At 42.9% G+C, this 24,643-nt stretch overlaps 1 protein-coding gene across 1 annotated transcript in view; it reads left to right on the top strand.

Moving 5' to 3' along the window:
- Positions 1 to 24,643, top strand: part of SMS (spermine synthase) — a 62,213-nt gene that overhangs the window by 17,714 nt on the left and 19,856 nt on the right. Inside the window, exons 2-4 of the mRNA XM_064278088.1 lie at positions 5,505 to 5,625; positions 8,994 to 9,087; positions 10,039 to 10,103. Of these exons, the coding sequence (XP_064134158.1) occupies positions 5,505 to 5,625; positions 8,994 to 9,087; positions 10,039 to 10,103 (280 nt within the window). The remainder of the gene's footprint in view (positions 1 to 5,504; positions 5,626 to 8,993; positions 9,088 to 10,038; positions 10,104 to 24,643) is intronic.

Raw genomic sequence — 24,643 nt, forward strand, 5'->3', positions numbered from 1 at the left:
GCACTTTGGAAGGCTCTGAGTGAGGCACTAATTATACGTCATTCTTGCCTGCTCATTGAAGGAAGTTTTGTAAAAACTTCTGCCAAGCAACATTTTTAGATGATCTTCATTATTTGCAGATTCCACTTTCTCGAATCTGCTTATTTGCTATTGTGGTGTTTTCCTGGTCATTGCAGAAATGAGCACGTGCAGAGCAGCTGAGGTAAACAAGGCTGGTTTGATATTCCCCAGTTCAGTGTTCGCTGTGGCTTTAGAGAACATAAGTATCGTGAATAACAAGAATTGATGGTTAATTAGCCTAGTGTACTTGAAAGTGGTATGGCTGTATCTCTCTTAGCATTCCAATCTACCTTCAAAATTTCTGATTTATAGGCATTTGTGACGTCTCTATCCTGCGTTTCCCAATTTGCATACGCTCTGATCCCAGCCTTGTTTCTACTAGTGCTCAAGGCGTTGTATCCCGCTCTGCCGCCCCTGGGCATTAGGGGAGTGGGATCTTTTTTGACGAGGGGGCACTACTGACATTAAGTGGACATGGCTGGGGCTGCTAAAGTCCTGTAGGGAAGGCCAGTCTCACATGCTGATTGTCAACTCCATTCCCATTATTGAAGATATACCAGTAGAGCAAGTCCATTTTGTTTGGTCATGCTATGTGTTTCCTGCTAGATAGGCATGAAGGTTAAAATTTGACAAGAATTGCCAACCATTTCCTGAGGCATGTCATGGGCTAGTGGGTTTGGACTCTTCTCAAACCTGCTATTTAGTTGAACATTTTCTGAAATTTTTTTGTGACTTGGGTGTACTTACTGTGGAGCTAGTAGGGGGTTTCTCTTTCTTTTTTTGTATAGGGCGGTTTAGCTCAATGATTCACAACCTTGGCTGCACATGGGGAATTTCCCAGGGAGCTTTTAAAAATACTGATGGCCTGGGTCCCACCCCTAGATTTTTATTTAATTGGTCTAGGGTATGGTGGTGGTGATTCTAATGTGCAGCTAGGTTTGAAAACCACTGGTCTAGGTGTTCTAGAAACTACAAAGTCATGATAACAAGGATAATCATTTTAGCCAAATGAAATCATTTCTCATTGAGCCCCAAAGCATTCATTGAGCACCTGAGATCAAGGTGACTTAAGCAGGCCTCTTCTTTCAGCCCGGTGGAATGTGTGTCTTTGGCATTTGTTTCTCACCTTGAGAGCCTGATCTTGGAAAAGTGGTGCTGGAGAGTTGTTTCTGGAATCTTCCCTAAGGTCTGGGAATAGCACGAGTGATGTGGGAGCCCCTAGATCAGGCGGAAGGTGTACATGGAGTGAGGCAAGCTGTGGGCAGTGGATGAACAGATGCTGAGCCCCTTTGCTGACATCATCATCCCCAGGGTCCCCTTCAGACACCTTTCTGGCAGGGCTGGCAGACTCAAATGCCCACAAGGGGCAAGGTGGCACCCAGTGGCATGTGGGTAAATGAACAATCTATAGCCAAAAATACATTCAGACTTGGTATATTTTCACTGAACTGTGGTGTTAGTAGACAGCATAGAAACAAGTAACTCTTCAGATTTGATTTCTTTTGCGACATTTTTTCTTCAGTTTGAAACCTAGCCCCAGGGCTTCCGTTAGCCCATGGGATGCCTTTGTGCTAATTGTGCCAGTTCCAAAAAAGGGGATGGTTGCCATGTTGGGCTTGGCCAGCAGTCAAGGCCTTGACGTGAATTAGGCAAAGATACCCTTTTCCTCTGGCCCCAAGGGAGAGAGGTCACCCTCGTTCAGCCCCTGGCCGAGGGACCTTATTAATGGCAGAACCTGACCAGTCACATACACAGTGGCCCTGCCTGGATTTTTCACTTCTCCAGCATGAAGTATTTGTCTTCTGTTTTGTAATATGTCAACAGAACCCAATCTTGAGTCCGTTTACCAGGAGTGATGATTTGTTTTATTCACTTTCCAAATTGAAAACATCTGTTCTAGCCAAGGAGGGATTGAATAATTACAGAGTGGCTTTCATATTTAGGGTAAGTACTGCTGGGCTGTTTGTAAAAGCGTGGAACTTTGATGTGCTGGACAGATTTTCTCTACCATCGTGCCCTGTGGCTCAGTCACTTCCACAGTGGGTTGACCCCACCAGATTCATTGACAGACAAACTGAACAAGCTTAGTTCGTTCTTAAGTTTGAAAATTGGATTTTTTTTTTAATGAAATTCAGTCTTAAACACCACAGTTCTGGGGATATAATTCAGGCCTGCCCTTTTAATTTCCTGAGACCCATTTCAGAATAACAAAGCAAGCTAGATATTTCCCAAAGACACAGTTTTGCCAGGAGCGAGTGAGAATTTAATGAGACATCGGGTAACTGTTCTTGTTCGTAGATGCTTGTGTTTAGATGGGTGCGTGGCTTCTCCCTGCAGTGGGGCTTTCCCATAGGGCCTGACACCCCTACTCTCAGATCCTACCAGGGTCCTTTACCTGTACTGCCTTGTGGATATCAGCTTCATCCTCACATTGGCTTGCCAAAGGTGCTGCATTCTGAACAGAGGTCCTTCCTGTGGGGATGAATACCAGTTGGTGATTTTTGTGGGGGTTTCTCTAGTTCCCAGGGCTGTTTGAAGCCCCTTGCTTTTTTCTCTTCCTCTCCCACCGATGTTTGCACCATTACAGATCTGGGACTATGGTCCGTTGGTGTCTCTGATCCTGTTCCGGGACTTGGTTACACTCTTTTGTGTGGTTTTGTTGTAAATTTGTCTGTGGATTTAGGTTCTGCTGCCCTAATTGTCTGTGTTTGGGGATTTGAGAGATTAAGATTTATACCCTCAGGGCTTAAAACATTTCTTATTGTGGTAAAATTCATATAACATAAAATTCACCATTTTAACCATTTGAAAGAGCGCCATCCAATGTATTTAGTATCTTCACGGTGTTGTGCAACCATCACCACTGTCTGGTTCCAGAAAGAAACCCCATACCCATTAGTAATCAACCCCCATTCCCTCCAACCCCTCGGAACCACTACCGTATTTTTTCCCAAATAATGCACTCACGTAAATAACACACACACATATAATGCTTAGGAAAATAACGAGGGTTGGCAAAAAAATGTAATGAGTGCATTATTTGCATAAAATATGGTTCTACTTTACCTATGAATTTGCCTATTCTGGACATTTTATATAAATGGAGTCATACAATATGTAGCCTTTTGTGTTTGGCTTCTTTCACTTAGCTCACTGCCATTTTGGTAACTCCATTTAGCTAATGTTTCTTAAGAGAAGCTGGAAATGTGAATTTTGGTGGGGCAGGGTGAAATCTTCTGATTTTTAAACTAGTTTCATACTAAAAAAAAATCTGTACAGGTCAGAATAAGCCGAGTCTGCTTCCAGTTTGGCCTCTGAACCCTCAGTTTGTGGCCTTCATTCTTACTGTTCACTAGAAGGTGTGGAAATGTTCCAAAAGTTACTAGAGGGAGACTATGTATAGTGAAAAATGCTCAACTTTCAGTTCAAGCTTTGGCATGCCTTAGTTTCTGGAAGGAATTGCTAGTGTAATTTTCTTGTGTAGCTGTATTTTTGTCAGCTGTGAATCTTTTTGTCGTGCTTTGGGTCAGAGAAAAGAGGTATGTAGGTCTCAAGGATGCTTCGTCTTGATGCTTTGCAGGCTGTGTTGCTTTTCCTTCATGTGGAGCCAGCTTGAGGAGGGATGGTGGAACAATACAGAGTGATTCCTTTGGTCACGTCTTTTTTTTCTCTATTTTATTGTGTTTTCGTTGGAGGTTTACACAGCACTTTAGGTTCCCATTCAACAATTTCTACACAAATTGTTCAGTGACATTGGTTGCATTCTTCATAATGTGTGAACGTTCTCAGTATTTCTGTTCTGGTTGTTCCATTTCCATTAATCCAGTTTCCCTGCTCCCTTGCATTCTCATCTTTGTTTTAAAGTAATTGTTGACTGTTTGGCCTTGTATAGATGATATTTTTAAAGGAGCGCAGTACTCGCAGGCAATAATCTTTATTTTGTGAGCCAATCTGTAGTTTAGGTAAAAGGTGACCTCGGGCTAGTTTCAGTTCAAGGTTTAAAGAGTATCTTGGGGCAATAGTCACAGGGAGTTCCCAAGTCTCAACTGGTCCAGTAAGTCTGCTTTTTTTTTTTTTTTCCATATAATAGTTTCCCTTGCTTTAAAAAAAAATTTATTGTGTTTTAGGTGAAAGTTTACAGTGTGAATTAGTTTTTCATTAAAAAATTTTATACACAAATCATTCTGTAACGTTAGTTTCAGTCCCCGCAATGTGTCAGTTCTCTCTCCCTTTCCCTTTCCACCCTGGGTTCTCCGTGTCCATTTGTACAGTTTTCTTGTCCCTTCCTGCCTTCTCGTCTTTGCTTTTGGGCAGGCGTTTCCCCTTTGGTCTCATACTTGATTGAGCTAAGAAGCACATTCCTCACACGTGTTATTGTTTGTTTTATAGGCCTGTCTAATCATTGGCTGAAAGATGGAATTCAGGAGTGGCTTCAGTTCTGAGTTAGCAGGGTGTCCAGAATTTGAGGTTCTGTTCAACATTTTTCTCCCATTCTATCAGGGTCCATCTATTGTGGCTCTGGTCAGAATAGTTGGTAGTGGTAGCCAGACAGCATCTAGTTCTTCTCATCTCAGGGTAGATGAGGCCATGGTTCATCCTTTGGTCACATCCTGTGTCTTCACCTTACCCTTATTAGGAAAGAGCTGCTTTGCAGATATACCTGGAGAAGAATAAATTGCATTTGGCCTTTCCTGTAAGTATCATAATGCTGAATGTCCTTGAAGATTCTGGCTTCAAATGAACCTGTGGTGGTTATTGCAATTTCTAGAACCTTCACCTTAATCTGACCTGGGGATACTGACCTCTACTTTGGAGTGGGGTGGGGTGGGAAAGAGGAGGATTGGCTTCTAGACCATGGGGCATGGAGGGGGGTGGATGTCACAGTGCCAAGCAAGATGTCCCATATGAAATCGCTGTTCAACTTCTACCGTTTAAAAATATGTTGCTAAGTCACCATTTAGTTTTTTTTTTTCCTGATTATAAAATCCATGCCTTCTTACTGTAAAACACCTGGAAAATAAAACCAAAGGTTTGAAGTCATTTATAATACCCGTCAACAGTGTGTGGACATCCCCTTGCCAGTCCTTATTAATTTTACTTAAAGTGGAATCTCACTGGTTGGATTTGCATTCGTTGGCATTTCTTTGATTTCTGGTTCACTAAATATTTTATGTTGTGCTCCTCCAGTTCGGCTAATCTCTCTCTGCATCTTTGGCACAGCTGTTTCTGGTGGATTCTTGTGTTCTCCTTGTGTAACTTGGTGGTCTGCAGAGCCTTTCTTTGCAGGGTTGAGAGTGTAGATAGCCCATGACAAAGGGGATAAGTGATGCTGGTGACTCTGTTCAGATTCTCTTAGGGAGTTCAGTCGTCAACCCACGCGTCATCGGCTTTCCTCTAGAACAGGTCTGATTCTCACCATGTTGCCTTTTCCCCCTGTTTTCTAGCTGATGGTGAGACCATTCTAAAAGGCCTCCAGTCCATTTTCCAGGAGCAGGGAATGACGGAGTCGGTGCACACCTGGCAGGACCATGGCTACTTAGCAACCTACACCAACAAAAATGGCAGGTGAGGTGGCCTTGAGCCAGATCTGGGATCTTAAGGAGGAGGGTGGAAGTCCAGATTTTTTTTTCTTTTGCCAACTTTTAGAAGAGGGCTAGAATTCAGTGCTTCTCAACCCTAGCTGCACGTTAGAAGTTCCTGGGAGAGCTTTCACGAAATACCCATGCCTGGTCACCCTCCCTGAGATTATGATGCCGTTGGGCCTGGACATCAGTATTTCTCCACAGCCTCCTAGATTATTCTACTGTGTGGCCAGGACTAAGAACCCCTGGGTAAGTAGTGTGAACTGGCAGGCAGTGATGGAGAGATAGTTGAGACACACATTCCTGGGCCCCATCCCAAGAGTTTTCTGATGCAGTAGGTCTGCCCTAGACTGCCTTTCCAACAAGCCCCCCAGATGAGGCTGATGCTGCTGGTCTACGGACCTCACTTGGAGTAGTAGCACTGGTTTAAGTGATTATCAATGAATGCAGACCATAGTAAGATGCAGGATGATACAGTCAACATGCAGTTAGACAGGAAGCAGAGCTGATCCAAGAGCCCAAGTGATGTTTTTTTTTAAAGGTGTTAAAGACTAGACTTTATGTAGTCAATATGCAGATGAAAGTAAATATGTTCTGAGTGGGCAAGAAAGCCTAAATTAGGAAAGGACTGATCACAGAAGACAGCCGGCATGGAGCTCTTTGTATGTTCTTATACTTTACTTTCTCTTCTACCTTGACTAGTTTAGTATGCAAATTATTAATTAAGATCTTAGCAATTTGCACTCCTAATTTTAAAATGTGAGCTCTTGGGTATTTCTGATGGTTTTTGTTCCCCTAATGGGTTTGAATTCCACTTGGCTTCCTCTCCCTCCTTTGTGTTCCTATTAAAAGAAAAAATAACCACCCTACCATCTGACAGAAGTACAGAAAACAATGCTGGGAGGTGAGGGAAACTTTTACCCTTTGAACATCCCGCTACCCCCACACCTCTGTTATTCTCTTTGTAAGTCTGCCATGGTCCACCCTATGGCGTTAATTCTTGTTCTCTATCCTGCTGCCTTTCAGAGACAGCCCAACCCTTCTTTCCCCAAGCCCAGACTTGTATTGCTAACTATGTAGTAAACCTTCATATATGTGTTTAGTTCCAGTGTATCTAAAAATTATTTCTTAAGGGTGACCCAAAATCAACACCACCATCACTATACCTCCTGTGCCCACCCTCTTCCTCCTTTTCCATTCTCCACCCTCCCTGCCATTGTTCTTTCACTGTCCACACTCAGGGCCAGTTTTTCTCCACAGCAAATCAGAATTTGCCTCTCCACCACCTGGTTAAGCTCTTCCTCCACCCTCAGACCAAAGCCTTAAATCTCTTGCCATCTCCTAAAGGCCTTTGCGGGTGGGCCCCTGCCTGCCTCTCTGCCACGGCACCAATTCCAGTCATACAGAGGGCTTAGAATTCTTCCCCTTCTGGAAGGGAGTAGTAGTTGACTGCTGTTCGGGAATTACTTTTGAAAGCAGAAAGTATAAAAATGAATGTGCTTAGCTACAAAATAATTTTCTCACTTAACTAGGACACATGCCAAGGGTGCCTTTCCTGAAACCCCACTTCTCCTAGCCATGTATGGTTTAGGGGAAAGACCAGCCACCCCATATTCCTTTTATGAGCTGGCTTCTAGGTTAATGGTCCTCTTGTGATGCTGAGTAGCCTGGCCCTGGTCCTTGTCCACCTTTTTTTTCGGATTCCCCTTTTCTTTCCCCTTGGCAGCTTTTTGTTTTTTCTCTCTGTTTCTGTTTTTATCCCTAAGCGCTCTCATCCTGGAGGTCGGTACTTGACCCTACCTGCCAGCACTGTCTGCGGTGTAAGTCTCTTGTGGGAAGGCTCTTTGCTAGAACCACCTGCTTAGGGGTGGCATTTCTAGATCCCTTTTTGTGCCACTGGTAGTGGCAGAGGGGGAAGGAAAGATGATCAGTTCACTCAGGTGTAGATGAGTTCATGGGGTGTGAATTTGATTTGTAGGGCCTAACCTTGATTTTTAGGCTATTTAAGGGTTGAAGGAGGTCCCTGGGTGTCGCAACCAGTTTGCAGTCAACTGCTAACCTGTTAGGTCGGTGGTTTGAACCCGCCCAGTGGCACTGTGGAAGAAAGACCTGGTGATCTGCTTTCATAAAGATTGTACCCAAGAGAACCCTGTGGAGCAGTTCTACCCTGTAACACGTGGGGTCACCATGGGCTGGAATTGACTCAGTGGCAATGGGTTTGTTTATTTACTTATTTTTGGTAAGATTGAAGGTAAAAATTTTTAACCAGTTAATATTTATTTTTTAATCCAAGCACATTACTTGTATTGTCTGGACACAATTCTTTCTTTAACCACAACTTACTGTAAGAGGTAATCTCATAACTCTGTGCATACACATCTGCGTATGTAATTACAATTGAAACAAAATCAATTTTAATTGAATTTTGAATATAATTGCATGTAATTGAAATCAAGGTCTCATCAGGCAATTACGAACTGTTATTGTATGTCGTGCACTCTAATATATTCTATTTCATACAGAAAAGAGCTGGTCAGAGCCACTAAATCAGGGGTCAGAAAACTTTCTGTGAGGAGCCACATAAGGTCTCTTGTCATGTATTTTTTTTTTGTAAACAACCCTTATATATGTAAGAACCATTCTTGGTGCGCAGGCTTTACCAAAGCCCGCTGCAAGCTGAATTCGGCTGACGGCTATAGAGCCAGAGTGTGCAGACCCTTGCACTAAGTGGGAGGAGCCCTGGTGGCACAGTGGTTAAAGTGCTTGGCTGCTAACCGAAAGGTTGACAGTTTGAACCCACTAGCTGCTCCATGGGAGAATGATGTGGCAGTCTGTTTCCGTAAAGATTACAGTCTTGGAAACCCTACGGGGCAGTTCTACTCTGTCCTGTAGGGTCGCTATGAGTTGGCATCGATGGCAGTGGTTTTTTGGGGGCACTACATGGATTTCACCCTGCCACAACTCCATTTTGAAGGTTAATTGGGAGAACCAGTTTGATCTTTCCTCCTCCCTCTCCCTTTCTTTTAAGGCAGCACTTACTAAACCTGGCACAATCGACTTTTTAACAATCAGATTCTCCCACCCTGCTACCGAATCACTTTCTGGGCTCCAGTTATCTGTTTTGAAACCTTTAGCATTTGATGACTCCCTCTGAATCTCCCATAAATGATTGGTAACTTTTTTTTCCCCCTAAAAAGAGGCCTGTGTAAGAAAGCAAAAGGGTTAACAATATAATTTAGGGCAAACAGGGTGCGGTGGTTTTTTTTCTCTTAATTGGTGTGGCGCCTTTTTTTTTTTTTTTTGAGTCCCATGACACAGTTCCTAATTTTAAAAATATGCTTTCCTTTATAGCTTTGCCAATTTGAGAATTTACCCTCATGGATTGGTGTTGCTGGACCTTCAGAGTTACGACAATGACGTGCAAGGCAACAAAGAAATTGACAGTGTTGGTTTTTTACTTTTACTTATCCAGTAGTTTAAGGATCTTAAAATCCGCTTAGTTTAATGATGTCGTTAAAATTCTTTCCCTTAATTGCTGACTTCCCAGTTAACACATGTTAATCTTTTCTCCCTCCAGATGAGTGGCTTTAGAAGAGAAATAGTTGCTCCTCGGTTGTTTTTAGGAGCCTGGTTGTAATCTTTCCCGTCATTGCCTGAGTACTGAGTAATGATTTTACTTTCCACTGGAGGAAATGTAAAACCTTTAACCAGAACCTTTTTTTTAATGTGATAATTATTTTATTGTGGTGAAATACACATAACAAAATTTGCCATTTTAATCATTTTTGTGTGTATAATTCAGTGGCGCTAAGTATGTCCCCAGTGTTGTGTAACCACCATCGCTATTTCCACATCTGTTTTCGTCATCCCAAACGGAAAGTATACCCATTAAGCAATAACTCCTTTTTAGCCCTTCCCCCCAGGCCCTGGCAACCACTAATCTACTTTCTGTCTGTGTGGATTTGCCTGTTCCTCATATAAGCAGAATAATACAATATTTGTCCGTTGTTCTCGGACTTACTTCACTCAGCATAATGGCTTCAGGGTTCACCCATGTTGTAGCATGTGACCAGGATTTTATATCTGCATTACCCCTTAGCCTCCCCCTTGCCTTTTGTTTTGTTGTTAGCTTAGACTGATGCAAGGTCTGCGCCAAGGAGAGGGAAGTTGGTATGGGCCTGTGGAATCAGGCCGGGCCAGGCCTAGCGGGGTGGGGTGGGGTGGGGGTGGGTTTGGGGGTTGGGGGATTGGGGAGGGCAGCACAGGTGTATCCGGATATCTGCCAATATCGCACAGCTCTGTCAACATGACCTCAGTTTTCTGGTCTGTAATTTAGCTCTTACACTCAGCCTGTTATGTAAGTCTATTGATTTTTGTCTTTTCCTTTTAATTGTAGCTTTTGAACAAAGTAGAAGAACGAATGAAAGAACTGAGTCAGGACTTTACTGGGAGGGTGAAACGGTAAGTCCTCCCGAATGGCCTTTTATGTTTGTTTAATTGGTAAAGGCATTGTAATGGCAGTGTTGTCCCTGATTAGCGTCTGCTTAAGATGTGGGAAGGAACGAAATCAACCCCTGGTTCTGGCACGGGGTGGGCTGAGCTAATGGGCCCCTCACACCAAAATAAGACAAAACGCATGAGTGCGTGCGTGCACACACACACACGCACACAATGAATGAAGCAGAAAGATGTGGAGTGATTCCAGGGGGCTGGAACTGTATAAAGCGGAGACCCTGCCAGGACTGCCACCTCAGTCAAAGGGTGTCTAGGTTTCTTAGTGCTGCTGTGACAGAAATTCCACAAGTGGGTGGCTTTTTCTCAGTTTAGGAGGCTAGAATTGTGAATTCAGGGTCCTGGCTCTAGAGGAAAGCTCTCTGTCAGCTTTGAGAAAAGGTTCTTGTCTCTTTTCAGCTACTGTTCCTCAATTCCTTGGTGATCTTCATGTGCTGTCTGTCTTCCTCTGGTGCTTGCTTGATTCTGTGCTCAAAAAGTGATTAAGACACACCCTACACTGATATGGTCTCATTAACACATAACAAAGAAAACCCTATTCCCATCTGGGATTACATGTACAGGGGTTAGGATTTACGACACACGTTTTTGAGTGACACAGGTCAATCCATAACAGATGGTCTAAGCCCCAGGTATCTGGCCCAGTGAAGAATGAATTTTACTCGCTGGGTGGTACAGGAATCTCCAAGCCAAGCAAAAATTAAAAATGGATCCCGGAAGTCCCTGGAAAGCCTGGTAGAAACAAAAGCAAAGCTGCCCTGGCAGTACAGCCTGAGCACACGGTCCTTGCTTTCACCTGTAACAACCCCTGCTAAAGATGAGCTATCACAAGATACTATATGTAACGCAAGGAAATGATCCACCTAGAGAGTGCTGGCAGACACTACAGACCATCACATTAATGTTGTAACTGTTTAAATGGTCAAGAGCTTGGCTGCTAACCAAAACGCCAGCAGTTTGAATCCGCCGACCACCCCTTGGAAACCCTATGGGGCAGTTCTACTCTGTCCTGTATGGTCGCTCTGAGGCGGAGTCCACTGGACAGCAATGGGGTTTTTTTGTTTGTTTAAATGGTCAGGAGATGAGAGAAGGAAGACAGCCTACACTCCCTGCAAGAAAACAGGTGAATTTGGTAGATCAAAATTGGGGATATTAAGTGTCTGAGATGGACGGCTAGATTTGCTCTGGCACTGCCTTTGTTGACCAGATATTTTATTGTTGATGATAGTTGTGGTTGAGTCGATTCCGCCTCATGGTGAACCCTACATGTGCAGAATAGAACTACTCCATAGGGTTTTCAAGGCTGACTTTTCAGAAGCAGATCACCAGGCCTGTCTTCTGAGGTACCTTTGGGTGGGTTTGAATCACCAGCCTTTCAGTTAGTAGTCAAGCACTGAACCATTTGCACCACTCAGGGGCTTTGACCAAATGTTTTAAAATTTGATTTGGAATTCCATAAGTAGGCCTGCACTGCCCAGTTTGATGCAGTCCCCACTACTCCCAGTTATCTTACAGCAGTGGTTCCCAAACTTGGCTCTGTATTGGAATCACCTGGGGATCACACCCTCAGACATTCTGATCTAATTGGTATGTGCTTTGAGTGAGGCACTGGGATTTCCAAGTCTTCTCCCGTGATACTAATGTGCAACAAAGTTTGGGAATCACTGTCCTACACCATTGTCCAGTCTACATACCTGTTCCCTGCCTGACCCTTTCACCCGTGGTTAGGTCATAAGCAGGTTTGTTTTGTGATCCCTTCTTGAGCACATTTTCCTCTGTGAATATTTGCATTTCATGGTATCTTAACTAAGTCTCATATCTGTTCAGTGAACTTGTGCTTTGAATACGAACTGGTCTTTTTCCCTCTTTAAATGAAAACAAAACAACCTTAGCACATGGGGAAGTGGTGAGATAGAGTGGAGAAAATTGTATCAGGATTCAAAATCTTCTGTTATTGAGCCTCATGTCCCCTCTGTAAAATTGGACTGAGGCCCACCCTTCCCATGGTGCTTTGGAATCTTTCCTGTGGTTTTTGGTCCTCTGAGGTGTCAGAGAGCTGCAGGATGCCCAGATAGTAGGGTTAAGAAATATTGTGAGTTTTCTCAACGTTTGTAAGTATGGTTATTTGTATATTTTCTTTTTCATTACATCTTTTTGTAGAGAAGCAGATAGTCTCCTCATAGCCAGGTGATTACCTCAAATTCAAGCATTTGAGAAAGAAAAAAAAAGTCGGACTTTCTGGAGAACAGTTGAGACCCTTCTGCCTCAAGGGAATTTTAGAATTGTACCCAGATTGTAGTTTCTACACATAAAAAGTTTCAAAAGGTCACAAAAAGCTATTTCGGAAATTAAAAAAAGAAAAAACATGCACACCCCTATCCTTTTTTTTTTTTTAACTTTTATTGAGCTTCCAGTGAACGTTTACAAATCAAGTCAGACTGTCACATACAAGTTTATACACACCTTACTCCATACTCCCACTCGCTCTCCCCCAATGAGTCAGCCCTTCCAGTCTCTCCTTTTGTGATAATTTTACCAGCTTCCAACTCTCTCCATCCTTCCATCCCCCCTCCAGACAGATGCCAACACAGTCTCAAGTGTCCACCTGATATCATTAGCTCACTCTTCATCAGCATCTCTCTCCTACCCACCGTCCAGTCCCTTCCATGTCTGATGAGTTGTCTTCGGGAATGGTTCCTGTCCTGGGCCAACAGAAGGTTTGGGGACCATGACCGCCCGGATTCCTCTAGTCTCAGTCAGACCATTAAGTCTGGTCTTTTTGTGAGAATTTGGGGTCTGCATCCCGTTGTTCTCCTGCTCCCTCAGGGGTTCTCTGTTGTGCTCCCTGTCAGGGCAGTCATCGATTGTGGCCAGGCACCAACTAGTTCTTCTGGTCTCAGGATGATGTAAGTCTCTGGTACATGTGGCCCTTTCTTTCTCTTGGGCTCATAGTGATCGTGTGACCTTGGTGTTTTTCATTCTCCTTTGATCCAGGTGGGTTGAGACCGGTTGATGCATCTTAGATGGCCGCTTGTTAGCATTTAAGACCCCAGACGCCACATTTCAAAGTGGGAAGCAGAATGTTTTCATAATAGAATTATTTTGCCAATTGACTTAGAAGTCCCCTTAAACCATGGTCCCCAAACCCCCACCCTTGCTCCGCTGACCTTTGAAGCATTCCGTTTATCCCAGAAACTTCTTTGCTTTTGTCCAGTCCAGTTGAGCTGATCTTCCATGTATTGAGTATTGTCCTTCCCTTCACCTAAAGCAGTTCTTATCTACTAGCTAATCAGTAAAAAACCCTCTCCCACCCTCCCTCCTTCCCCTCCTCGTAACCACAAAAGGATGTGTTCTTCTCACTTTATACTATTTCTCAAGATCTTATAATAGTGGTCTTATACAATATTTGTCCTTTTGCCTCTGACTCATTTCGCTCACCATAATGCCTTCCAGGTTCCTCCATGTTATGAAATGTTTCACAGATTCTTCACTGTTCTTTATTGACGCGTAGTATTCCATTGTATGAATATAACACAATTTATTTATCCATTTATCCGTTGATTGACACCTTGGTTGCTTCCAGCTTTTTGCTATTGTAAACAGCTGCAATAAATATCGGTGTGCATATATCTGTTTGTGTGAAGGCTCTTATTTCTCTAGGGTATATTCCGAGGAGTGGGATTTCTGGGTTGTATGGTAGTTCTATTTCTAACTTTTTAAGAAAACGCCAGATAGATTTCCAAAGTGGTTGTACCATTTTACATTCCCACCAGCAGTGTATAAGAGTTCCAATCTCTCCGCAGCCTCTCCAACATTTATTATTTTGTGTTTTTTGGATTAATGCCAGCCTTGTTGGAGTGAGATGGAATCTCATCGTAGTTTTAATTTGCATTTCTCTAATGGCTAATGATCGAGAGCATTTTCTCATGTATCTGTTAGCTGCCTGAATATCTCCTTTAGTGAAGTGTGTGTTCATATCCTTTGCCCACTTCTTGATTGGGTTGTTTGTCTTTTTGTGGTTGAGTTTTGACAGAATCATATAGATTTTAGAGATCAGGCGCTGGTCGGAGATGTGATAGCTGAAAATTCTTTCCCAGTCTGTAGGTGGTAAACTCTTTTGGTGAAGTCTTTAGATGAGCATAGGTGTTTGATTGTTAGGAGCTCCCAGTTATCTGGTTTCTCTTCGTCATTTTTGGTAATGTTTTGTATTCTGTTTATGCCTTGTATTAGGGCTCCTAAGGTTGTCCCTATTTTTTCTTCCATGATCTTTATCGTTTTAGTCTTTATGTTTAGGTCTCTGATCCACTTGGAGTTAGTTTTTGTGCATGGTGTGAGGTATGGGTCCTGTTTCATTTTTTTGCAAATGGATATCCAGTTATGCCAGCACCATTTGTTCAAAAGGCTGTCTTTTCCCCAATTAACTGACACTGGGCCTTTGTCAAATATCAGCTGCTCATATGTGGATGGATTTATATCTGGGTTCTCAATTCTGTTCCATTGGTCTATGTGTCTGTTGTTGTACCAGTACCAGGCTGTTTTGACTACTGTGGCTGTATAATAGGTTCTGAAATCAGGTAGAGTGAGGCCTCCCACTTTCTTCTTCTTTTTCAGTAATGCTTTACTTATCCGAGTCTTCTTTCCCCTTCCATATGAAGTTGGTGATTTGTTTCTCTATCACATTAAAAAATGACATTGGAATTTGGATCGGAAGTGCATTGTATGTATAGATGGCTTTTGGTAGAATAGACATTTTTACTATGTTAAGTGTTCCTATCCATGAGCAAGGTATGTTTTTCCACTTAAGTAGGTCCTTTTTAGTTTCTTGTAGTAGTGCTTTGTAGTTTTCTTTGTATAGGTCTTTTACATCTTTGGTAAGATTTATTCCTAAGTATTTTATCTTTTTGGGGGCTACTGTGAATGGTATTGATTTCGTTATTTCCTCTTCGATGTTCTTTTTGTTGATATAGAGGAATCCAAGTGATTTTTGTATGTTTATCTTATAACCTGAGACTCTGCCAAACTCTTCTATTAGTTTCAGTAGTTTTCTGGAGGATTCCTTGGGGTTTTCTGTGTATAATATCATGTCATCTGCAAATATAGATAATTTTACTTCCTCCTTGCCAATCTGGATGCCCTTTATTTCTTTGTCTAGCCTAATTGCTCTGGCTAGGACCTCTAGCACAATGTTGAATAAGAGTGGTGATAAAAGGCATCCTTGTCTGGTTCCCGTTCTCAAGGGAAATGCTTTCAGGCTCTCTCCATTTAGAGTGATGTTGGCTGTTGGCTTTGTATAGATGTCCTTTATTATGTTGAGGAATTTTCCTTCAATTCCTATTTTGCTGAGAGTTTTAATCATGAATGGGTGTTGGACTTTGTCAAATGCCTTTTCTGCATCAATTGATAAGATCACGTGGTTTTTGTCTTTTGTTTTATTTATATGGTGGATTACATTAATGGTTTTTCTAATATTAAACCAGCTTTGCATACCTGGTATAAATCCCACTTGGTCATGGTGGATTAATTTTTTGATATGTTGTTGAATTCTATTGGCTAGAATTTTGTTGAGGATTTTTGCATCTATGTTCATGAGGGATATAGGTTTGTAATTTTCTTTTTTTGTGATGTCTTTACCTGGTTTTGGTATCAGACACCCCTATCTTAAGGATACTTAATTTTACATTTGGATTTAAGCACCTTGGCAGAGAGGAACTGGACCAAAGAACTGGGACTCCCCTACAGGGCAGTGGGGGAAATGACACATTAACAACTCATCTATATGATAGGGATGGGGCCCTGGTGGCACAGTGGTTAAGAGCTGCAACTTCTAACCGAAAGGTCAGCAGTTCGAATCCACCAGCCACTCCTTGGAAACCCTATGGTGCAGTTCTGCTCTGTCCTATAGCATCTCTATGAGTTGGAATCAACTCAATGGCAACAGAATTTTTTTTTAATATTTAGCACTTAATTATTAGTGATTTGTGGTGGGCTGGTCTAGGTGGGTAGCTTCTCATTAGGCCCCCTGGGGTAGGGGTAGGAGGCGTGTCCCTTGCTCATAGGGGCAAACACTTAGATGCAGAGACTGGAGGGACCTTACTAAGGTCATTCTGCTGATGGAATCAACCAGAATACAGGTCTTGCCAATTCTTGGTATTTTCCAGAAGAGGGAAACCTTATAGACAAGAGCTTTGATCTTTAGGTACTTAATGACTCACAGCGTGCTAAGTTTGATAAGCCCATGGGAAGGCCCCAGGACATAAGATAACTAGAAAGCTGTTTAACCTCAGGTAGGGTGGACAAGGCACTCCTTGGAAACTCTATGGGGCAGTTCTACTCTGTCCTATAGGGTCGCTATGAGTTGGAATCTACTCCACGGCACTGGGTCTGGGCTGAGTAGGGTGGACAAGGACAGCAAGCAAACTTAAAGTGAAAAGAACATGACAGTGTGCAGGACTTCCTACTTTTTTTTTTTTTGGTTTAAGCACCCAGATTTTTTGCCCTACCGAAGCTCAGTTCCCCCACGTGTCTGTCAGTTTGTTGTACTGTAGGGGCTTGTATGTTGCTGTGATGCTGGAGGCTATGCCACTGGTATTCAGATACCAGGAGGGTCAACCATGTTGGGCAGGTTTCAGCTGAGCTTCCAGACTAAAACAGACTAGGAAGAAGGACTCAGCAGTCTACTTCTGAAAAGCATTAGCCGGTGAAAACCTTATGAATAGCAGCAGAACATTGTATAGTGCCAGAAGATAAGCTCCCAGGTTGGAAGGCACTCAAAAGACTACTGGGGACGAGCTGAGCTGCCTTCTCAAAGTAGAGTCGACCTTAATGACATGGACGGAGTGAAGCTTTCGGGACCTTCATTTGCTGATGTGGCACGACTCAATATGAGAAGAAACAGCTGCAAACATCCATTAATAATCAGAATGTGCAATGTACTAAGTATGAATCTAGGAAAATCAGAAATCGTCAAAATGAAATGGAACGCATAAGCGTCGATATCCTAGGCATTAATGAGCTGAAATGGACTGGTAATGGCCATTTTGAATCAGTCAGTCACGTATGGTCTCCTGTGCTGGGAACGACAACTTGAAGAGGAATGGCATTGCATTCATCGTCAAAAGGAACATTTCAAGATCTATCCTGAAGTACAACGCTGTCAGCGATAGGATAATATCCATATGCCTACAAGGAAGACCAGTTAATACGACTATTATTCATATTTGTGCACTGTCATGGATTGAATTGTGTCCCCCCAAAAGTGTGTGTGTCAACTTCGTTAGGCCATGTGTGGTTGTCCTCCATTTTGTGATTGTAATTTTACGTTGAGAGGATTAGGGTGGGATTGTAACACCACCCTTACTCAGGTCACCTCCCTGATCCAAGGTAAAGGGAGTTTCCTTGGGATGTACCCTGCACCACCTTTTATCTCTTGAGATTAAAGGAAAGGGGAGCAAGCAGAGAGCTGGGGACCTCATACCACCAAGAAAGCAGCACCAGGAGTAGAGTGCGTCCTTTGGACACGGGGTCCCTGCACCTGAGAGCAGCTACTCGACCAGGGGAAGATTGAGGACAAGGACCTTCCTCCAGAGCTGACAGAGAGAGAAAGCCTTCCCCTGGAGCCAATGCCCTGAATTTGGACTTGTACCCTACTGGACCGTGAGAAAATAAATTTTTCTTTGTTAAAGCCATCCACTTGTGGTATTTCTGTTATGGCAGCACTAGATGGCCAAGACGTGCACTTGTCACTAAGGCCAAAGATGAAGAAATTGAAGACTTTTACCAGCTTCTGCAGTCTGAAATTGATCGAACGTACAGTCAGGATGCGTTGATAATTACTGGTGATTGGACTGTGAAAATTGGAAAGAAAGAAGGATCGGTAGTTGGAAAATACGGCCTTGGTGATAGAAATGATGCTGGAGATCACATGATAGAATTTTGCAAGACCAACGATTTCCTCATTGCAAATACTTTTCTCACTAACTTAAGCGGCGACTATACACCTGGACCTTGCCAGGTGGAATACACAGGAACCAAATCGATTATATCTGTGGAAAGAGACGATGGAAAAGCTCAATATCATCAGAACAAGGCCAGGGGCCAACTACAGAACAGACCATCAGTTGCTTATATGCAAGTTCAAGTTGAAACTGAAGAAAACTAGAACAAGTTGACAAGAGCCAAAATAATACCTTGAGTATATCCCGCCTGAATTTAGAGACAATCTCAAGGATAGATTTGACACGTTGAACACTGATGACCAAAGACTAGACGAGTTGTGGAATGACATCAAGGACATCATCCATGAAGAAAGCATGAGGCTATTAAAAAGACAGGAGAGAAAGAAAAGACCTAAATGGATGTCAGAAGAGACTCTGAAACTTGCTCTTGAATGTTGAATACCTAAAGCAAAAGCAAAAAATGATGAAGTAAAAGAACTGAACAGAAGATTTCAAAGGGCGGCTGGAGAAGACAAAGTATTATAATGACATGTGCAAAGAGCTGGAGATAGAAAACCAAAAGAGAAGAACACGCTTGGCATTTCTCAAGCTGAAAGAACTAAAGAAAAAATTCAAGCCTCAAGTTGCAATAGTGAAGGATTCTATGGGGAAAATACTAAACGACGCAGGAAGCATCCAAAGCGCATCCAAAGACGATGGAAGGAATACAAAGAGTCATTATACACAAAAGAATTGGTTGACGTTCAACCATTTCAAGAGGTAGCATATGATCAGGAACCAATGGTACTGAAGGAGGAAGTCCAAGCTGAAGGCATTGGTGAAAAACAAGGCTCCAGGAACTGACGGAATATCAATTGAAATGTTTCAACAAATGGATACAGTGCTGGAAGTGCTCAATCGTCTGTGCCAAGAAATTTGGAAGGCAGCTACCTGGCGAACCGACCAGAAGAGATCCATATTTATGCCTATTCCCAAGAAAGGTGATCTAACCAAATGCAGAAATTATTGAACAATATCATTAATATCACATGCAAGCAAAATTTTGCTGAAGATCATTCAAAAACGGCTGCAGCAGTATGTTGACAGGGAACTGCCAGAAATTCAGGCCGGTTTCAGAAGAGGATGTGGAACCAGGAATATCTTTGCTGATGTCAGATGGATCCTGGCTGAAAGCAGAGAATACCAGAAGGATGTTTACCTGTGTTTTATTGACTGTGCAAAGGCATTCGACTGTGTGGATCGTAACAAACTATGGATAACATTGCGAAGAATGGGAATTCCAGAACACCTAATTGTGCTCATGAGGAACCTGTACATAGATCAAGAGGCAGTTGTTAGGACAGAACAAGGGATACTTGTTTAAAGTGGTTTAAAATCAGGAAAGGTGTGTGTCAGGATTGCATCTTTTCACCATACCTATTCAGTCTGTATGCTGAACAAATAATCTGAGAAGCTGGACTGTATGAAGAAAAACGGGGCATCAGGATTGCAGGAAGACTCATTAACAACCTGCATTATGCAGATAACACAAGCTTGCTTGCTGAAAGTGAAGACTTGAAGCACTTATTGATGAAGATGAAAAACTACAGCCTTTCAGTATGGCTTACACCTCAACATAAAGGAAACAGAAACCTTCACAACTGGACCAATAAGCAACATCGTGATAAACGGAGAAAAGATTATAGTTGTCAAGGATTTCATTTTACTTGGATCCACAATCAAAACCCATGGAAGCAGCAGTCAAGAAATCAAACAACGCATTGCATTGGGCGAATCTGCTGCAAAAGACCTCTTCCAAGTGTTAAAAAGCAAAGATGTCACTTTAAGGACTAAGGTGCACCTGACCCAAGCCATGATGTTTTCAGTGGTCTCATATACATGTGAAAGCTAGACAATGAATAAGGAAGGATGAAGAATTGACGCCTTTGAACTGTGGTGTTGGCGAAGAATATTGAATATACCACAGACTGCCAAAAGAACGAACAAATCTGTCTTGGAAGAAGTACAACCAGAATGCTCCTTAGAAGCAAGGATGGTGAGACAGCCTTATATACTTGGGCTGTGTAATTATTAGGAGGGCTCAGTCCCTGGAGAAGGACGTTACGCTTGGTAAAATACAGGGTCAGCGGAAAAGAGGAACACCCTCAACGAGGTGGCTGTAACAGTGGGCTCAAGCATAACAATGATTGTGAGCATGGCACAGGACCAGGTATTGTTTTGTTCTGTAGTACATAGGGTCACCGTGAGTCAGAACCAACTCTGCGGCACCTAACAAGAACAACAACAAGCTCAGTTTATGCGTCCGGGACTGCGGCCTTCCCCCTCGCCCCTCTTAAAAGCACAGACAAACCCTTAGCCCCTTTCGGGATCTTTCAGCTTGTTCTGCTTGCAGAGTTTTTTTTATCTGCACCCAGCATTGACTTGAACTGATTCCCACTGAGTGGCACGGTGGCTTAACTCAGTGATGATGAATCAACCAATATGCAAGTGAGGTCTGGTTTTGATCAGGTTTGCTTCTGGGAGCGAGTAAAAAATGAATTGCACTTACGGGCTTCAGCGTTCATGAGCCGTGGGGTTTATTTGCTTCGTAAGTTTTTAAAGTGAGAGTGGAGCTGCGCTTCAGATTTTGGATGCTGCATAGTGTCCTTGTTTTTGCTTGTCACAATTTTTACATCTTCATATAAAATGAGGGTGGAGGGGGCTGAGAACTTGGGAATGCCTTGTCATGGAACTATTGTCCTCAAAACTCAAAAGAATGAGGATGGTTGTACTTTTCTATCTGGGGGATGACGTTGTTAAAGATGAAATCATGAACAAATAACTCACTAACAGTGCCCGCAGTTATCACTTGCCCTTTTTGCCAGTGAATTAAATCTGAGTTTTCAACTAAGAAGCCATGCTAAACTAAAGCCGTGGGGCTTATTAGAAAACTTTTATTTTTGTAATCTAGTTGAAAAAAGAAACAGGAAAACAAGCTCACATCAGCAAGTTTTGTTTTTAAAAACTTGCACATATCTAGACTAGGCAAATACATTAAGACAAAAGTAGATTAACAGTTAGTTACCAGGAACTGGGTGGTGGGGGGAAGCTGGGAAATAGGGAATTAAAAAAAAAAAAAAAAGACTTGCCATGAAGTCCTCACTTATTACTTCATTATTTTCCATTTAAATTTGTATTTCTATAAAGCACCAGCATCAACTCTTAGGATATTAGAGATGGAGGGAGCCTTAGAGATCACTGATTCATTTTGACCCTTTCGTTAAAGTTCCCCCCTTTGCCACCTAAAATCTTTTCACAAGGAGCCATTTGCTGATTGGTTGTCTCGAACTACTTGCTGATTCTTCAGTTTTCTCCAAAGTGGAGGGCTTTGTCCCTGCTCTTGTTCATAAGCAAAGGCCTGTGTTGGTAGCTGGCATGTCCCCCTACTCCCTAACCCACACCCAAATTCTCACAGTTTATACAGCGTACTTGAGGCTTGGGCCATGTTCTGCTTAACTTTTCTCTCTACAACCCGTTTTAGGTTTTCAGCAGTGAAGGCTGAAACAAGAATTCTGTAAGTAGCTGGTTAACCGAGAGAGGTGCTTTACGCTAGGCTGAGTGGTTCATCGAGGTTATGACTTCCGCATCCTGTTAGAGATCCTGCTTGTTTCTTTGCCATTCTTTAAAAACTACTGTGTTGCAGTGAAGCCAAGTTCTTCCACATAGCCGAGGCAGTATTGACACAATTGAGAATAGACATTTTTTCTTTTCATTGGGTTTGTCCTTAGTTCAGTCATTGCCTCTAGCTGGCTGGCTGTCAACCAGGGAGTGGGTTCCCCCCTAAGTGCAGGTGACTTTGTACTTAGCACCCCACCATATGTGGCTCCCTCGCCTCATCTCACTCCATGCACTGCCCATCAGCTTCAGTCAGGATGGAAAAGACTTCTTTCAAATCCTGTTTTGCCTCATCTCTGGCGTTGTCTTGACTGGAGCTCTTTACATTTTACAAGAAAAACCTCTGGTCTGCTGAAAATCCCCAAAGCTGAATTTGTTTACATGAGAGATTAAGACGTGGTTAAATAAGAAGCTATTTAGATTGAACGAGAGCTTCTGGGGACATGCTTTGTAAATCTCAGTGCTCTTTACAAATGCTAGTATTTCCTCATAGAAAACCTCTTTACTAACCAGTTCAAACTGTACTCTTGGAATCAGGCAAACAGGGAGTGGAAAGAGAAAGACTCTGAGCAATACGGCAGGTGGCACATTGTAGCGTTTGAGGTTTTTATGCCTGCGTGTGATGCCGTGTTTGAGAACACGTGACAGGCACCCTGTTGTGTCACGTGTGTGATGTGTTCTCATTTTGTTTGGGTCTGGGGTATATTTGCCAGGATATTTTTCCAGGGCTCTTTTCCCCTGCCATTTTGCAGCCTCTGGTGGTAGTTTGGAAACCCTGGTGGCGTAGTGGTTAAGTGCTACGACTTTTAACCAAAACGTCAGCAGTTCAGATCCGCCAGGTGCTCTTTGGAAACTCTGCGGGGCAGTTCTGCTCTGTCCTACAGGGTCACTATGAGTCGGAACCGACACCATGGCAATGGTTGGTGGTAGTTTATGCTAAGTTCAACCTATCAAAAATACTGAGTATTTACAAAAGAGTAGAATTAGAAAATCATCATTTTGCTTTTTTTTTTTTTATAGTAACAATTCATTCCGAATCGACTCAGTGACAACGGGTTCGGTTTTTGGTTTTATAGTGATAGTTAGGAGCCCTAGTGGCGCAACGGTTAAAGCGCTCATCCGCAAGCTAAAAGGTTAGCAGTTCAAACCCATCAGTGGCTCCGTGGGAAAGAAGACCTGGTGATTTGCTCCCGTAAAGATTACAGCCTAGGAAACCCTGTGAGGCAGTTCCACTCTGTCATATAGGGTTGCTAGGAGCCAGTGGGTCTGGTGAGGAGTCAGGATAATGGTACATAACAACAGTAACAACATAATAATTGTTTCAGGCAAGGATCTTCAGTAGTTGCCAGAGCCACTGGTGGAGGTCTGTTGAGGGATCAGGGCCTTCACATAGGTTCAGAGGACCACCCCACAGGTTGCTTAGTAATTTCAAAGGCAAAAGAGTTCTTTTAGGAGTGGAGAGATCTGGTGGATATCACTTTAACCAAGTTATTAAGCTTAGCATCACCAATAGTAGGAAAAACACACATCTTGTGTCCCCAATGGGACACCTGTGTAATAGATATTAACCTGAAGCTAATCATGAAGAGAAAAACAGGCAAACCCATAAGAGGGTTTTTCTGCACAACACGTGGTTTGGACTTTTTCAGAGATGTCAAAGTCATGAAACAATCTAGGAAAAAAGAAAAAACCGTTTTAGATTAAATCAGGCTAAAAAAGGAAAGAAAATGCAGTGTATGATCCTTTATTCAACAGCCCAACAGCTGTAAACCAAAACAAACAAACCTATTGCCATCGAGTTGATTCTGACTCATAGTGACCCTATAGGACAGAGTAGAACCTGCCCCTTAGGATTTCCAAGGAGCAGCTGGTAGGTTTGAACTGCCAACCTTTTGGTTAGCAGCTGAGCTCTTAACCACTGCACCACCAGAGCTCCAAAAACCTGTTGCCATTGAGTTGATTCCAACTCTTAGTGACCCTGTAGGACAGAGTAGAACTGCCCCATAGGGTTTCCAAGGCTGTAATCTTTACAGAAGCAGACTGCCGCATCTTTCTCTCATGGAGTTGCTGGTGGGTTTGAACCGCCGATCTTTCAGTTAGCAGCTGAACTCTTAACCACTGCGCCTCTAGGGCTCCTAGAACAGCTATAAAGAACATTAGTGGGACAATTGGGGACAGTTGAATATGGATTCTGTACTAGACATTGAAGAGCCCTGGTGGCACATGGTTAAGTGCTCAGCTGGGAACCGAAAGGTCAGCGGTTCGAACCCACCAGCTGCTCTATGGGAGAAAGATGTGGCAGTCTGCTTCCGTAAAGATTATAGCCTTGGAAACTCCGTGGGACAGCTTCTACTTTGTCCTAAAGAGCCTCTGTGAGTCAGAATTGACAGCAACAGGGTTTTTTTTTTGTTTACTAGATAGAGGTATTACAGTCATGGGAATGTGCGTGAATGTAATGATGGCGATGTGTTGATATAGGAGATCTAAGAGATAACCTGCTAAGGTATTTGGGGTGAGATGTGTATGCAGTGGCCATTTTCTTCTTCAGCTTTGATTTGGGAAACATTTAAAGCGTATCAGAAAGGCTTACAAAGGTGAACTCTTCTGTACAATTGTTGACATTTGATGGTAGCCATTCAGGAGCCTGCCTGGAGTCATGTGGCTTTCATTCCAAAACAAACCCACTGCCGTCAAGTCAATTCTGACTCATAGCGACCCTATAGTACAGAGTAGAACTGCCCCATAGTTTCCATGAAGCGCCTCGTGGATTCAAACTGCTAACCTTTTGGTTAGCAGCTGTAAGACTTAACCACTATGCCACCAGGGTTTCTGTGGCTTTCATTAGAGTACTCTTAATCCCAGGTCCAGTTGTAAGGTCCT

The sequence above is a fragment of the Loxodonta africana genome, chromosome X (assembly GCF_030014295.1).
Source record: "Loxodonta africana isolate mLoxAfr1 chromosome X, mLoxAfr1.hap2, whole genome shotgun sequence".
Classification (NCBI taxonomy): Eukaryota; Metazoa; Chordata; class Mammalia; order Proboscidea; family Elephantidae; genus Loxodonta; species Loxodonta africana.